Source organism: Phaenicophaeus curvirostris, chromosome 18, assembly GCF_032191515.1.
Source record: "Phaenicophaeus curvirostris isolate KB17595 chromosome 18, BPBGC_Pcur_1.0, whole genome shotgun sequence".
NCBI classification, from domain to species: Eukaryota; Metazoa; Chordata; class Aves; order Cuculiformes; family Cuculidae; genus Phaenicophaeus; species Phaenicophaeus curvirostris.
The window spans coordinates 3602669-3616528 of NC_091409.1; the positions used below are offsets into that span (position 1 = coordinate 3602669).

General features: G+C 42.5%; 1 protein-coding gene across 1 annotated transcript in view; it reads right to left on the minus strand.

Moving 5' to 3' along the window:
• Nucleotides 1–10144: 10144 nt before the first annotated feature.
• The window catches only part of BMP7 (bone morphogenetic protein 7), a 44064-nt gene continuing 40348 nt past the window's right edge, over nt 10145–13860 (minus strand). The window contains exon 7 of the mRNA XM_069871635.1: nt 10145–12998. Within this exon, the coding sequence (XP_069727736.1) occupies nt 12849–12998 (150 nt within the window). The 3' untranslated portion in view covers nt 10145–12848. The remainder of the gene's footprint in view (nt 12999–13860) is intronic.

Consider the following 13860-nt stretch of genomic DNA (forward strand, 5'->3'; position numbering starts at 1 on the left):
TGTTTCAGTGGTGCTTTTCAGTGGAGAAAAAGAAAACTATTGATGAAACTGAAAATATTAAGTATGTTTCAATTAAGACACTCAACCATTTCCACTTTTTTTTTGTTTTCTGAATCTTACTCAACAAAACCTCTTAATTATTTCTCTGTAACTATGAGATCAGCTCACTCCATTCTTCTCCCTAATGGGTCGATAAAATCCTCAGCTGGCAGATCTGCCTGGGCACCAGGCTGGGAGAGGTCAAACATCAGGAATATCTGGAGAGGGTAGATTTTCCTTTCAACAAAGTAGCAGAGAGAAAGCGATTTCATTGCTTATGTGAGGACGGGTGGATAGTGGCCAAATGATTTCCAGTCTTTTATTTGCTATGTGTTTTCCCAGCTATTATTGCTTTGGAAGTGGCCCATCCCAGGCAGTCCAGTTACTTGTCTGGGACGACTTAGGCAGGACCTACAGCCACTTGGTGCTTGCCCTCATACCTGTCTGCTTTCTGGGTGCTCCTTGACATAGTCTGTGCCCCCACACATGCAGTGCCAGGGCTTTTCATGCTTTACAGCCCATCTCATTGTATCCGTTCCTCTAAAAATCCTGCCACATCTGCAAAATAGAAAGTTTACAGTCAAGGAAACTGAGGTACTGATGGATGATGCCTCCTGTCCAGAGTTATGCAGTTGATGATGAGAGATAGAGATCAAGACTGCAGATCCAACTCCTTCCATATTGTACTGAGTTATGTCTGGTTTGAAGTGGAGAAGTGAGTGTAGCAATTATCAAAGTTCAGTATAGGAACTTTTTATGTGGCAGGCTCTGAAATACTCTGATGTGTTAATCATTTAAGATATAGTAAGGGGTGTGTGAAGATATTGTGTGGTTTAACACAATCCCTAGACTCACAAATTCTATTTCACTATTAAAACACATCCTGATAAGAGCGTGGGAAGCACTGCCTATGAATTTAAATTGGAGGAAAATCTTTATGCAGAAAACAGGGAAATTGGTAAACAACCAGTTAAGCAATTCAGCCCACTGTGACTCTATCCCCACTGCATCGCAAAGTGCTGAATTCCTAAATGTGGAACCCAGATGCAAAAATAACAAAGACCACATGAAAGTGATGCTAATCATACAAGCTGTGGTTCTAGAGGAAGATGCGGAAGTGCTTGGGAGGCTGATATAGGACCGGAGGAAAGATAGCACAGCCTACCATTGCTTTTTCAGACAACATATGAGGGGGAAAAGGCTTCTGTGCCTCTGCCAAACCTCCTTGTGTGCAGCCTTGGGCATCTGATACCATACACACAGCCCCACACATGCAGAGGGCTCTCAACGCCTCTGCAGATGTGAGACCCTCAGCCTTCTCAACAGGCCTAGGAGAAGACTATTTTGGGAGAAATCCTTGTTACAGACCAGCCGTGGGATTTGAAAAATCTATGGTTTTTTACACCGGGCTTTCCAGGGAACACCCCAGGTCTAAACTAGGGAACACTGCAGCTGCCCAGCTGGCCACATACAAGCAGTCCAAGCCCCTACTCTGAGGCATGTGCCTGGCCCTCCTGCCTCTCCTTGCTGGAGGTGACAGGACAAGTCTGGCTGCAAGAGTCCCCAAGGAGAGGAAGGTAGGACAGAGGCAGGTGCTTCCTAGTCCCCACAGTGATGGAGAGCAAAAAGTCCTTCCACAGTGGGGCCAGGCATGCAGGTGGCTTCTTCTGGCTGGCAGGAGGTTATGAAATGTTGTGTAAGGATATAATACAATTAGGTGAACACCTGCACATACTTAGTAAACGGATGATTGCTTCATTAGTGAGCTTTTTGGGGTTGGAGCCTGTGAGAAGGGCAGGTAAGTTGTACCACCTGGAGGAGAAGAAATGGTGCATTGTGACTGAGCAAACCTGATGGGTAAATTATCAACATATGAGGTGAAAATCAGAAGTTCCTAGAAAGGACTGAGTTTGACTTTGAACTAGTCACTGAGAAGTTGAGCTGAGAGCTCGTTGCTAGAGGCCTGGTTAGGGAAGGTAGTGTTTGTTCTGAGGAGGTGGAATGTCTTGTTCTGATGATTTCAGGAAGGTGTAAGCCCTTCCTTCCATGGAAGGATAAAGTGTTGGTACTACCTTGATGCTGCAGCTTGTTTCTCATCAGAAGACTCTGTGTGGGGGAAATAAGAAAGGTGACCTCTTGCACTGGAAAGGTAAGTTTTGTCTTTTGTAGTCCTAAATAAAATGATACAGCAGTTTGGAATGACTGAGAAATATGGCAGTGTGGTGGAGGTATAGCTGGAGTGCCCAGGAAGAGGGTCTGGAGGGCCCTTGTTTTAGGCAGAGATGCCACTGTGCATGGGACACAGCAGATGAACAACCTCTTCCACCTTTATGGGTTGCCTTTCAGCCAGCCTGGTTGGCTCTGGAAATAGATGCATTGGGATTGATTATTGAACAGACTACAGCTTAAAATACTGTGTGAGTCCTGTGAAAGAAGTTTATGTGCTATGTTTTTAGAGTAAAGTTATTTTAATTATTATTCAAATGCTTGATTTGCTCTGTCTTCACCTTCTTGGTGGTGACTGGGGTGGGGATGGGTTGTGTACAAGAGGTAAATGTGTCTGCTGGGTCCGGTTTTTGCCTTGTTCTGCTGCTATCCTTTCTGTACTCGCTGCAAGGGTCGAGTACAACATAGAGTAGGGGGAAGGTTCCTGTGAGGTCTTCCCATCTTGCGGTCAAAATAATCTTGAATTTTTGAATTTTGCTGCTTTAGCACAAGCTTGTCCTTCAAGGAAGAGCGGATGTTGCTTTTTTAGGGACCAAAAGCATTGCTTGGAACAAGGAGTGCTCTGTCTTTGATATCTGATTTGCCCGTGTCCTCAGGACAGCAGAACTCTGCCTGCAGTTCTGGCTGGAGTTATATTGATGGTCTGCACCCCAGCCCTGGGTGGGACGTGGTGAGTTTTATCCCAGAGAAAGCTGATTCCAGCTTTCTGAGTAATGCTGGCTTATAGGAACAATCTTCCCTTTGATCTTGTAGACAGAAGTCTGCAACAGCTGCTCTGCAATAGATAAGGACAGCCACTCTCTAGGCTGATGGTGGTTGGAGATTAGTCCTCAGGACATTGTGCAATGAAGCAGCAGAGTCCATAAAGTCAGGAGAGTCTTGTTGGTGTGCGCACCTGCAACTGGTGCAGTGGGGTCAGAGAAGGAAGCTGTCTGCTTATATATTAGGGCTGTAACGCAATAGGTATGATGTAAATAGGTGAACTTCTGCTTTGTGTCTCTCTGCTGTATACCCACAACTCTATCCTCTTGTGGAGGCTGGGGAGAAACTCGCCTGTTAAGCTTGGGCCATGTATGCTGAATGTTAAAGCTGCTGTAAAGTATTTTATTCTTTTTCCTTTTTAATGGAAATGACTTGTTTACAAACTCTTCACTTGAAGTTTTTAGTAGGAAGTTCTTCAAGCTTGTTATTCCAAATAGCCTCACCAAAAATGCTTAACTTAAACATTGGCTTAACTTAAATGTTGCTTTGGTCTTCATCTCTCTCTTTGTGAGAGAGAATGACAGTGTTCATTCAAGATGAGTGGTTTTGGCAGGGTTAACTTTGGGCTTCCTGTAGGGATCACAAAACCCTGTCGGATGTATGTAGTTTCAGAAGGAAAAGAGCTCTGCATTCCCCTCAAGGCTTTGGAGGGGATGAAAAATATTCTGTAAGAATGATCTCTGAGAGTGGGTCACAGTAAGTCCAAGCATTGGTCCTTACGAGGAACCCACTAAATGTCTGGGCAAGCTGTCGAACAGAGTGAAGAGCGCCTACTTAATGCTTGGAGCAGGGCTCATGTGCTGATATGGCTTGTGTTGCCCCTTGGCCTTTGTGCATCACACTGTTCTTTGGCACTCAGAGAAGTTGTGAGCTGAGATTCCCCTAACAGCGATGCCAGCCCTCCCAGTGAGGAGCAGGGCTTGGATTTGGAGGCTGCCAGAAATGTGGGTGAAACTGTGGAAATAACCTTTGCATGTAGTCAAAGGTAGTCAGTGGTGAACATGACTTCACTGTGCTCACTGCTCAGCATGAGTAACCAGTTCCATGCACTTCCATGCCAACCATTAATTTCCACATGCAATGACTAGCACCTTATTTTCCATTTCCAGATCTTGTTTGTACTGGCATGATTTAAAATACTTTGTAATTACAGTGGTTCCTATAGTCAAACTGTTAAATAAATGCATGATGCTTGGAAGTTTCTTCTTTAGCTAGCAATTTCAGTAATGACAGTAATTCAGATAATCTATCTTCATGGCCTTGTGGCTTTCTGGCTTTCAGAAGTATAGGGCTTTTTCTTTTTTTTTTTTTTTCCTCCTGTAATATAGCCATGCCTATATATAGCTTGTTGGATATCTAGTATTCTAGATGTGTTAAAACAAAATCCACTAAGAAATCCCAGTCCTGTCACAACAAACTTTCTGATTTTGTTCTTCAAGTTGGTCCAGCCATGTAAATGGGGGAAGAAAATAGATGGGGCAGAGTGGGGAGCTTGGCAAGCTGCTGTGGGTACTGGCTGTATTGCCAGGCAGCTTTGGGGGTCTGGGTATGCTTCAGCGATGTCACCTCCTTAGGTTGAGTGATCGTGAATATGCTGGACTCTTCCCTTGAGCTAAACAGACTGGATAGAGGTGAAAGAGGACAGGGCACAGTGAGAAATGTGTGGCATTGGCACTGACGCGTGAAGCCCTGGGTGCAGGAGGTGGGCTATCCCCAGAGGGTCATGCTGTTGATGCCTGACCAAGCACTATGTTGCTCGTGTCCGCTCTTGAGGATGTGGGTTCCTCAATGAGTACAACTTCAGGCAGCAGCTGAGCTTCGCTTTGGCCAACAATTCACAGCACAGTAAACAGTTTTGGTGGCCAAACATCCTGCTAAACAGGGGAAAATCCTTCTGCTTTGGGAAGATGGATGAATCCTAAAGCTGTTCTCATTTGCTGGTTAAGTCTACTACTGACAGGGACACTCCTAAATTACTGCTGGGAGAAACTGGTCAGACAGATCAGAGGCAGACATCTCCCTCGCTGTGCAATTACATGTGCTGCTTGCTTTGAGAAGAGACCAAAGCAAATGGGAAGCAGCAATTAAGGTAAGCACCACCAATGAAGACCTAAAGTATAGGGCACAGTGTTTATCAGTCGCTGCTGTAGAGAAGTTCTCTACTTGATTTGACAGAAGAGGGAAGAGCTGTAGCTCAATATTTTTGTGCACTGATTGCATAACTTATTTTTTCCCCAGAAAATTCTGTAGAGGAGGGTGAGAGGGGCAGATGTTAATTAAATATTTTATTAACTTAGTATAGTGTGAAAGCCTACTCAGTCCTTGACCCAGAAAACTCAGCTGCAAGTGAATGTGTGAGGCCTTTGGCAAGTTGTTTACTCCAACTCTCCCTTCAGAGGCAGGGAACAGAAGTAGAAACGTTTGCCATGCCTCTGGCTGCCATTCCCAACTAAAGAATGAGAGGGCTGCAAGATCAGGACTCAGTGACTGAGGTGGTGGAGGCTGGGCTGGGGATACCTCAACCTAGAGCCTAGACTTCATCCTCAAGCACACCAGCTTCATCGAAGTCCTTTACTACCTCGCCTCATCTTCTTCTCTGGATCTTGTGGAAGGAACTGTAGGACTCTTGGACCACGTTGTACTGTCTCTATCAAGTGTGGTCTGAGCCCATCCCTACTGGTATGGGCTATGAAGAGCTGCTTTTTCTCTTTCCTGCAAACCAAAAATACTAAGTTTTTTAAAAAATCGAGAAATAAACAGTTACATGATCCACTAAAATTCATAACAAAGGACAAATTGAATCCTTCATGCTGTGTAACAGCCATAAATAAAGGCTTTATGGCTGAGAAGTTGTAGGCAATGTTCCAGCAAAATTGGATTTATTCCCTCCCCACCCCCTGCAATATAAATCTCTGGAAATGGGGGTTCTATAGGCTGTTCTGACACAATGTTAACTGCAGCTTCTTAAACCAGACTCACTGCCAGTATTTATAGTTCATGTTCTGTGCATGGTATGTGTGTATAAACTGCACCAGCCTTTACAGTTGATTTCTCAGTAGTCATGTGAAACCAAAACAATCAGGCTGAACTTGGAACACAGGCATTTCTCTAATTTAAAAAAAAAAAAGAAAAGAAAAAAAACCCCAAAACCTACCTTCCTGTTAGGAAAAAGATCTCTTGATTAAAGTTGCTCTGAGTCAATGGTGGCCTAGCCTCTGAGTGTGATGTTTCTTCTCACCAAAACCACTGGCTGGGTTTCCAGGGGAACCCTGCAAGATGGATTTCAACATGTGGTTGCACAGTTGCAAGGAGTAGCTGCATACTTTCCTCTCACAAATGCCTGACCCCACCTCTGCTTGCTGTCCACCATGAGATTTAGCAGTGAGGTTCCATGAAATACATCCTTGGAGCAGTTATCCAAGTCCCAAAACTGCAGACCAGCCAGGTCATTCCTCTTAAGGAAGAACAACTGAATTCAGTGGATTTGAGTGCTAGATCCTGTTAGCCTGGTGCAAAAATAACTACAGTTTTTGTGCATAGATTCTAATAGGATGCACAGATTCTAATGGCTCTTATTTTGATGATTAAATTTTATTCTAAGCTGAGATATACTACTTTAAATTTGATGGTTAAAAATGGCAATTATTTTTGCACCAACCTAGCTTTAGGAGCCAAATATTAGTCAGTAGTGGCAGTAGAAATGAACTAAGAAAGTAGAAGCAAAACTCTTCATGTGTCAGTTTTGGATCAGCTGTGAATGTTGGTTTATGCTCCTTTCTTGTGTCTTTAGTATATAGTCAAAGACAGAAGCTAAAATGAGGAATTTGTTCTCATTAAGCAATTGCCCAAATAGCCTTTTTGTAAGGCAGCTGACTTGTACTTCTGCCCAAGGCAGACAGATGTAGAGCCATCGACCTCTCTGCTCTTGTCTACAGCTTGTTATAAACACTGAACAAAATGGCTTAAATTGTTGGGACCTGAGAAATGATATCTTTGAGCTCTGACCCTTCGTAACAGAATCCAGACACTGAATGTCTCTGCTTCCACGTATTTTATAGGAAGCACCTGACACAGTAGTGACAAATAACATGGGAATAAATCCAGCAGCCGGGAGCGGTTTGCCTTCATTAGCAAAGCCAAAGGTTACTTTGGTGGTGTCACCATTAGTGTCTGGACACTGCCAACTCTAGATCTTAGAGAGATCATGGAGTGGAGGGGAAGGTGAGGAGCAAGGCTGAAAGGCTCTCAATGCCTCTATGGGGCTTTTTATAACCCACAACCACAGTGACATCTTAAACCTGTATGTGCTGCTTTGGGAAGTTAGCATAAACCTGAAGTGCTGGGCATGAACTGCAGGTGTTGACATGCTAAAGCACAATAGATCTGCTGAGGTCCTGGCATCCCCCTCCTTTTTCTTAAGAGCTGCTTAAAATAAGACCATTAGCCCAAAGGTATCAGCAGCAAAGAGCTGCTAACTCTGGAGTCACTTCAGCTTCCCATTCGGAAAGGGCAAGTGCATGTTTTTAATTATAGCAAGCTCATGGACTTTGCAGTGAATACAGCCACTTGCCCCCACCTAATTCCAGACACAAATGCTCCATTCCCTAAATTACTGCTGACTGGCCTGGGATTGGGTTTTATTGCAGACAAGCAAGCCAGTTCTCTGAGGGTGTGGTTAATTCAAGCAGCCCCATGTAGAACCTTATCCTGCAAATAGTTAAATACTTAACTATGCCCTCAAAAGTTAGTCAAGCACAAAGTTACCTTTCTAAGGGCTTGGGGGACTGAGCCTGTAGTCCATTTTTCTCCCCTATTTTTCCCCTGTACTTTTCCACGTTGGAAAAAAAGTTAAGCTGATTAATCTGACTGTGACTTGTCCTGTTCTTCTTTCAAATATAAAACCAAGCTCAAGCTGAGTAAAGATTCTGCTGTCTTCATTTATGGCGTTAATGCAAACATCAGGTTTCTATTAATTAGAGAAAACAGTAGATTTGTCCCAACATGATGAAACTCATGATATCAAAAATAACTCTCAAACTTACAATTAAAAAAGTCTGCTCCTACTGCCTGATCAGCAAACGGACCCTCAGAAACTAGCATGCAAGCTAGGACACAAATAGGTGCATTAAACATATTTTATTCAAAACTTATGTTCTTTCTTAGCTGTTGGTTTAGGAATACAAATTCTTGTGCATTAAGCAGAAAAAGGGAATGGATATTTTTATTTAAAACTGAGTAACTCAAAGTGACCATAATAACCCATTTGTGTTACCTTTGTACTTGGGTAATGAATGACTGTAGGATAAAGTGCTCCTAGTTTTTGCCTCAAGGTTTTGTCAATCATTACATGATAAATAAAAACTTCAAACAGGCTCCTTTTAGCTTAATTGGGCAGAATTTCTTTCCAAAGGAACAGATGAGGGTAGAGAATAATGTGTTGGTGGCAGCCATGGAAGTCAGCAAGCGGGGTATTTGGATGCATAGAGGATGCAAATTCTGAACTCAGAAGATGTCTTTTTGGACTTATCCAGGAAGAGTCTGTTCTCATTGCAGCCAGAGCTGAAAGGATTGAACAGAGTAGCATAGGAAATCCCATGGTCCTTGGCAATGCATCTGAGCTGTGCTTGTGTGAGCTCTGCTCTCTCTTTCTCTGGATTTAGGCTTTACAGCTAAGACTGCCATAAAAATGAGAAATTTTAAAATAACTTTAAGGCTTACTTAAGTCATTATCTTTTATTATATGAACATTGGCAGCAATGGAGGCTGCTTCCTTTGTAGGGAAGGAAGAATCCTATTGTCAGTACTGGAACAGATCTAAAACAGCTCAATTAAGCAAACATAACATCCTCAAAGTTTGGCCTGAAAGGATGTTAAAATAACTGATCTATAAAATGTGCTTTAAAATGTCATTACTCAGATAAATCTAGCAGTTTTGAAGCTGGTTCACTAGTTTTACAGCCCTGCCAGTTTATGGCAGTGTACATATTCATGTCAAGAATTCCTCTTCCAGAACAGTAGATGAGGAGACAAAGCCACAGTAGCGCTGCAGAGCGGGAGGAGGCTGTAGCCATCTCAGGAACAGTTTTGGCTCCCAGGCTGGGAAAGCTGCTACGATGAATATCCAGCAAGTTGTGTGTGTTTGTGGTAGAACTGGAAACCAACCAATACTTCATGATATAAGACAGGATGTGTTGAAGTTAGTGGTGAAGCTTTTGTTGGCTGCTAGAGTGGCACTGTAAAGCAGGATAACTTTTCTGGTGGGATTTTTGTTGTTTTATTCTCTCCTTGCTGGAGCTGCCTCTGGCTTGCACTATACCTAAATGTAGAGAATTGGGACCATGCAGAGAAATACTAGAAGGCCCTCCTAGTTTAGGTCAATAAAGGTCTGATGCTTTGCTGGACTTCAGATCCATGCACGAAGAAAATTTCCTTATGAATTTGCAATAGCTTATAGAAGATGGTAGCTACCTCTAAAATGCTGATGATTTAAGCCTCTGGATCGGCAAATACATCTACGTAAACTGGTACAACTCTGCTCACAGTTCAAAGTAAACAACAACCCAAAAATTGCTGTTATGCCCTGAAGATATAAAGTTTAGTTAATACAGGGATTTATAATATTATTTTTTTCAGCTGCCTCCATTGCAATGTGATGTGGTATCCACAGTAGGAAACCTCATGCCAGCAGCATCTCTGAAATATGCTAAAACAATCTAAATTAGAAAATGTCAGTTTCTTGGCTGATGTTCCTTTGGAGTTGCTTTTTTCCTTTCTTGTGCCTCTATAATTTTATTGGGATGACTAAATCTCTGAACTATGTTAGCAGTAAACAGAACTAATTTACCCCCTGCTTCTTTGAAACAGCTGCTGACAGCTGCACTATAATTCAATCATGGATCTTTGCAGTGCAGTCTGCAAAACATATTCATAGTTTTTTGCATTCTTCCTTCTCTGTTGTATTTGGACTGAAGGAGCCATACCAAATAGCTACATGTGCTGATTTTTGCCCGTACATAGATATCCACATGGAAATGGAGGCTCAGGATGAAACACTGCCCAGCTAAAAAGAGTCTTTGAATACAGAGAGAATAACCACACAGATACACAATGTTCTTGGGATATCTTTTGTAGAGTTGCAATTATTTATTTTACTAGTTTGTACAAAAGGCTTCTGACAACTGTGCTATGAAAAGAACCAGAAATGTGTATGCATTTTTGCCAACTGTTAATAAATATCTTCTTAAATAAGGAAATAAATGTGTTAAGGGACTGAGATTAATTTTTCCTGGATGTGATTGAAAAGGAATTCAGAGATGGAAATAAATAATTCTTCTTCCGGTTGTGACAACTATTTACATAAAAATGTACAAACGGTAAAGTTGATGTTGAGCCTAGCAACAGAAGTCCTGTTATTATGTTTAAAAAAAAAACCCAAAACAAAAACAATCCCCACATAATATTTAATATATGAATCCTATACAGCAAGATACTGTGGTCCAAGTTAAAAATGCAATACACCAACGCAGTGACCACCAACACTGAAACACCCACAAGAAAAACTAATCCTTGACTACTAAATAGTGGAAGTTCAGGCATGATTAGCTTTTAACTTTCTAGGCAGCACCTTAACTTTCTTTAGGAGGTTTACAGAAGCACTGGTCCGTGTATGTATACAATGTCAAAAGACGCTTCTGGTCTGTGATTTCAGCACCTCACTCGGATGCACTGAGAGCAGTTTTGATTTTGTTGTTTTATCACAGATGGTCTTGTCTGCCAGCTCCAGGGACAGACAGTCTTTTGGTTTCAGCTGTTGTCCTGCCACTTGGCTGTATAACTATTTGGTCGCTCTCACCTTGGGGCAGTTAGGAAGTTTGCTGGAGTTGCGCTTGCGGAGCGTGTGTGCCGTATAGCTCAGGCTGGTCCTGCAGATGTTTGAGTGGCCTGGGTTGGGCACATCTGGCAATGTAGGCAGCTGCTCACTGAGGCCCTACTCCAAACGCACCAATGTCATGGAGAGAATTCCACTCTCCCATGAGCCTAATCCTGCTACTGGAAAACTGCTGGAAAAACACCAGTCAACTTAAATGTGATTAGAATTGGAGCATCAGAAACAAGTTTCCAACTTATTTCATAGTTAAAATTTTTCTCTTCCTTTGCTTGTTCTTTTAAAGCAAGGCATCTGGTCAGGATTTGATCTGGGACTTAAAGGAAGAAGAGCAGTGCCTGATTTTTAGAAGCAGGTGGTTGCTGTCACTTATCTTCTTTTTCCAACTCTCCTCTAAATCAAGACATGGAGCCAAGTTCCTGCTGTGGCTGCATCATCCTGTCCACTCGTTGGGCAGGGAGAACCATCTCCAGGGATTTATTATGTTCTGGACCCATGTGTTGGGAGGTTTAGGTTTTTGAAGTTTGGAGATTTAAAGCTGTGCGTGCTGAGGGCCTGGTGTTCTGTTGGACAGAATTTTCTTTTTTATCTCTCTGGTGAAATTTATGTCACTCCTGCTTTTGTAATCACAACATATGCCAAAGGTTTGAATCAGTTTGTGATTAGTTACTGCTACTTTGTATTCTTATGCACAACAGCTTTAATTGGGTTTTAATTACATAAGCATGATGTTTGTGTAACCTGTGACTTTAAAAGAAAGAAAAAGAAAAGCCTTGAGGGGACACTTTCTTGCTTCTGGTTCTAGCTTGTTGGTGTGGCTCTTGAAAGGGATTTCTTTTCTTTACTTTTTACATTTTTTTTAAAAGGTGAAGCCAATAATAGAGCAGGGGATTTATCATAATTGCTAACCCTGGGAAGTAAGGTTTCCTAGCTTGTTTCTATCTGGGTCTGTGTGGTGCTGGGTGCATGTCCCAGTTTATGGCACCTTCCGCACTTGAGCCTCCGTATTTTCACAAAGAAGTTGGAACTTGTTCTGTCACTGAAGTTAATGGACGTTTTCCAAACAGGAGCAGGATCTTTAGCTGTCTTTCACAACTCCATAACTGCTTATGATACACTCAGCTAAACATTAGGTTTAATCCCTGTTTCTTAACATTTTGCTGCTTTCCTTTTTCAAGTTCAGAGGAAATTCAAATTCTTTCTAGCTCTTAGAGGAAATTTCCTTCTCTGTTGACAGAAAAAGTACATAGAAAAACTCTTGCTCTTTGGAATTATTTTCTTCAGTTCTTTTGCTTGCCAATTAGAAAATTGTTTTTTCTTTTTCTTAGCCCAATCTTGTCCTTTGAACTTGTGTCAATCCAGATGCAGCTTTTCCTAGTGTACGTTAAAACTGAAAGCTGCATGTACTTGGTCTTTGCTTTTACTTATGAAATTGAAGCAGAGGGATGGAGGTAATAATTCTCTAACAAAATACCTGTTCACTCCAGGTATATTTCGTTCACTTATTTTATTGCAAACTGTGTTACAGGGACTACACATGCTTATTAGTCACAGCACAATCTCACCTCGGCTAGATTATTTTCTTAACTCACAATCAATGCTGGTGAGTTTGCAATGTTCAGAAATACTCATTTGCAAAAGTATGTATTGCAGGAGCCAATTTTGTAGGCAGATTTGGTTTTAAATGGTTTCTCTGGCTTGTTTCAGTTTACAAGCTCATTGTCTGTAATAAACTAAAACAAAATGTGTTCAAATGCCACTTAGATCCAGAAACTGCTCCATTGTTTGAACTTTCAGAAGCCCAGTCCTAAAAACTGTTTGGGATTTTTTGAAACCCATTGCTGGAGTGCTAAGGTCTTCCCCTCCCCCACGTAGCCATACAAAACAACTCCTTACAAATAACTTCTTTTTTTTTTTTCTTTCCTTTCCTACAATTCTAATGACAGCCACATGCTCGTACCACCATGTTCCTGTATTTTTTTAAGATAACATTGGAGCTGTCATCAAAATAGAGCACTGAGATGGCATTGAGTTGTGTCGGAGCACAGCAGGGTTTCGGCACAGTCTCTGGGTTTATAAAGTGAACCTGGGGAATGAAAGTAGAGGCATGTTAAGATTTACTTTTCCCCTCTCCTCCCCCATATTTTTCTTTCCCAGGCAACCTTGTGTCTGTCCCTTACACTCAAGACATGTTTTGAACACCTGGCTTTGTGTACAAACATCTTGAGATGTTCCCTGCATATATGGAGGCTGACGCATGCACACAAGTTAGATCTAGTTGGAAATCTTTCAGTGAAGCAGGTTTTCATTAGAAAATTCCCATTTGTCAGAGCAGTTAGCGTCCCACAGAAGCGTACCAGTTACGATAAACTCTGCAGGATGTGCGGGCGAGGTTTTGTGAGAAATCCCATCAGCCCAGGGCGGGGGCCCCCATCCCTGCAGCTAGCAGCACCAAGACCCAGCCGGGGCCAAGGCTGCGGGTTCCCCCCTGCTCCCTTCTGCGAGACCTCCAAGGGGAGGGGGGGAAAAGCAAATAAAAAACAATCCACCAGGAGAAAAACATGCAGATATTTCTTCTCCTAGCAACATAGATGCTTCTAGTTTCCCTAATGCTTTTTGCAACATTGCTCTTTAAAAGTGCACAGGACATGGGATGTAGATGAAAAGGTGGAGTCTGCCTTCTCATACCTGCAAATGTGCGCTGGGCTCGAGCGGGTAGGAGAGGGCCTCCTAGCAGCTCATTTGGGGCTGCCACAGAGCCAAGGTGCTTGGGACCAAGCGTGTCGCCCAGCCCATGGTCCTCCTGACGCAGGCGCTGTGTCACGAGGACACATCAGCTTGAGGCTCCCATCTGGATGTCTTTGCACAATTTCATAAAATAAATACACCCACAGAGCAGCTGGGCTGTGTAACTTTGGGATTCGCGGACCCCTTCCTCAATCCTTTCC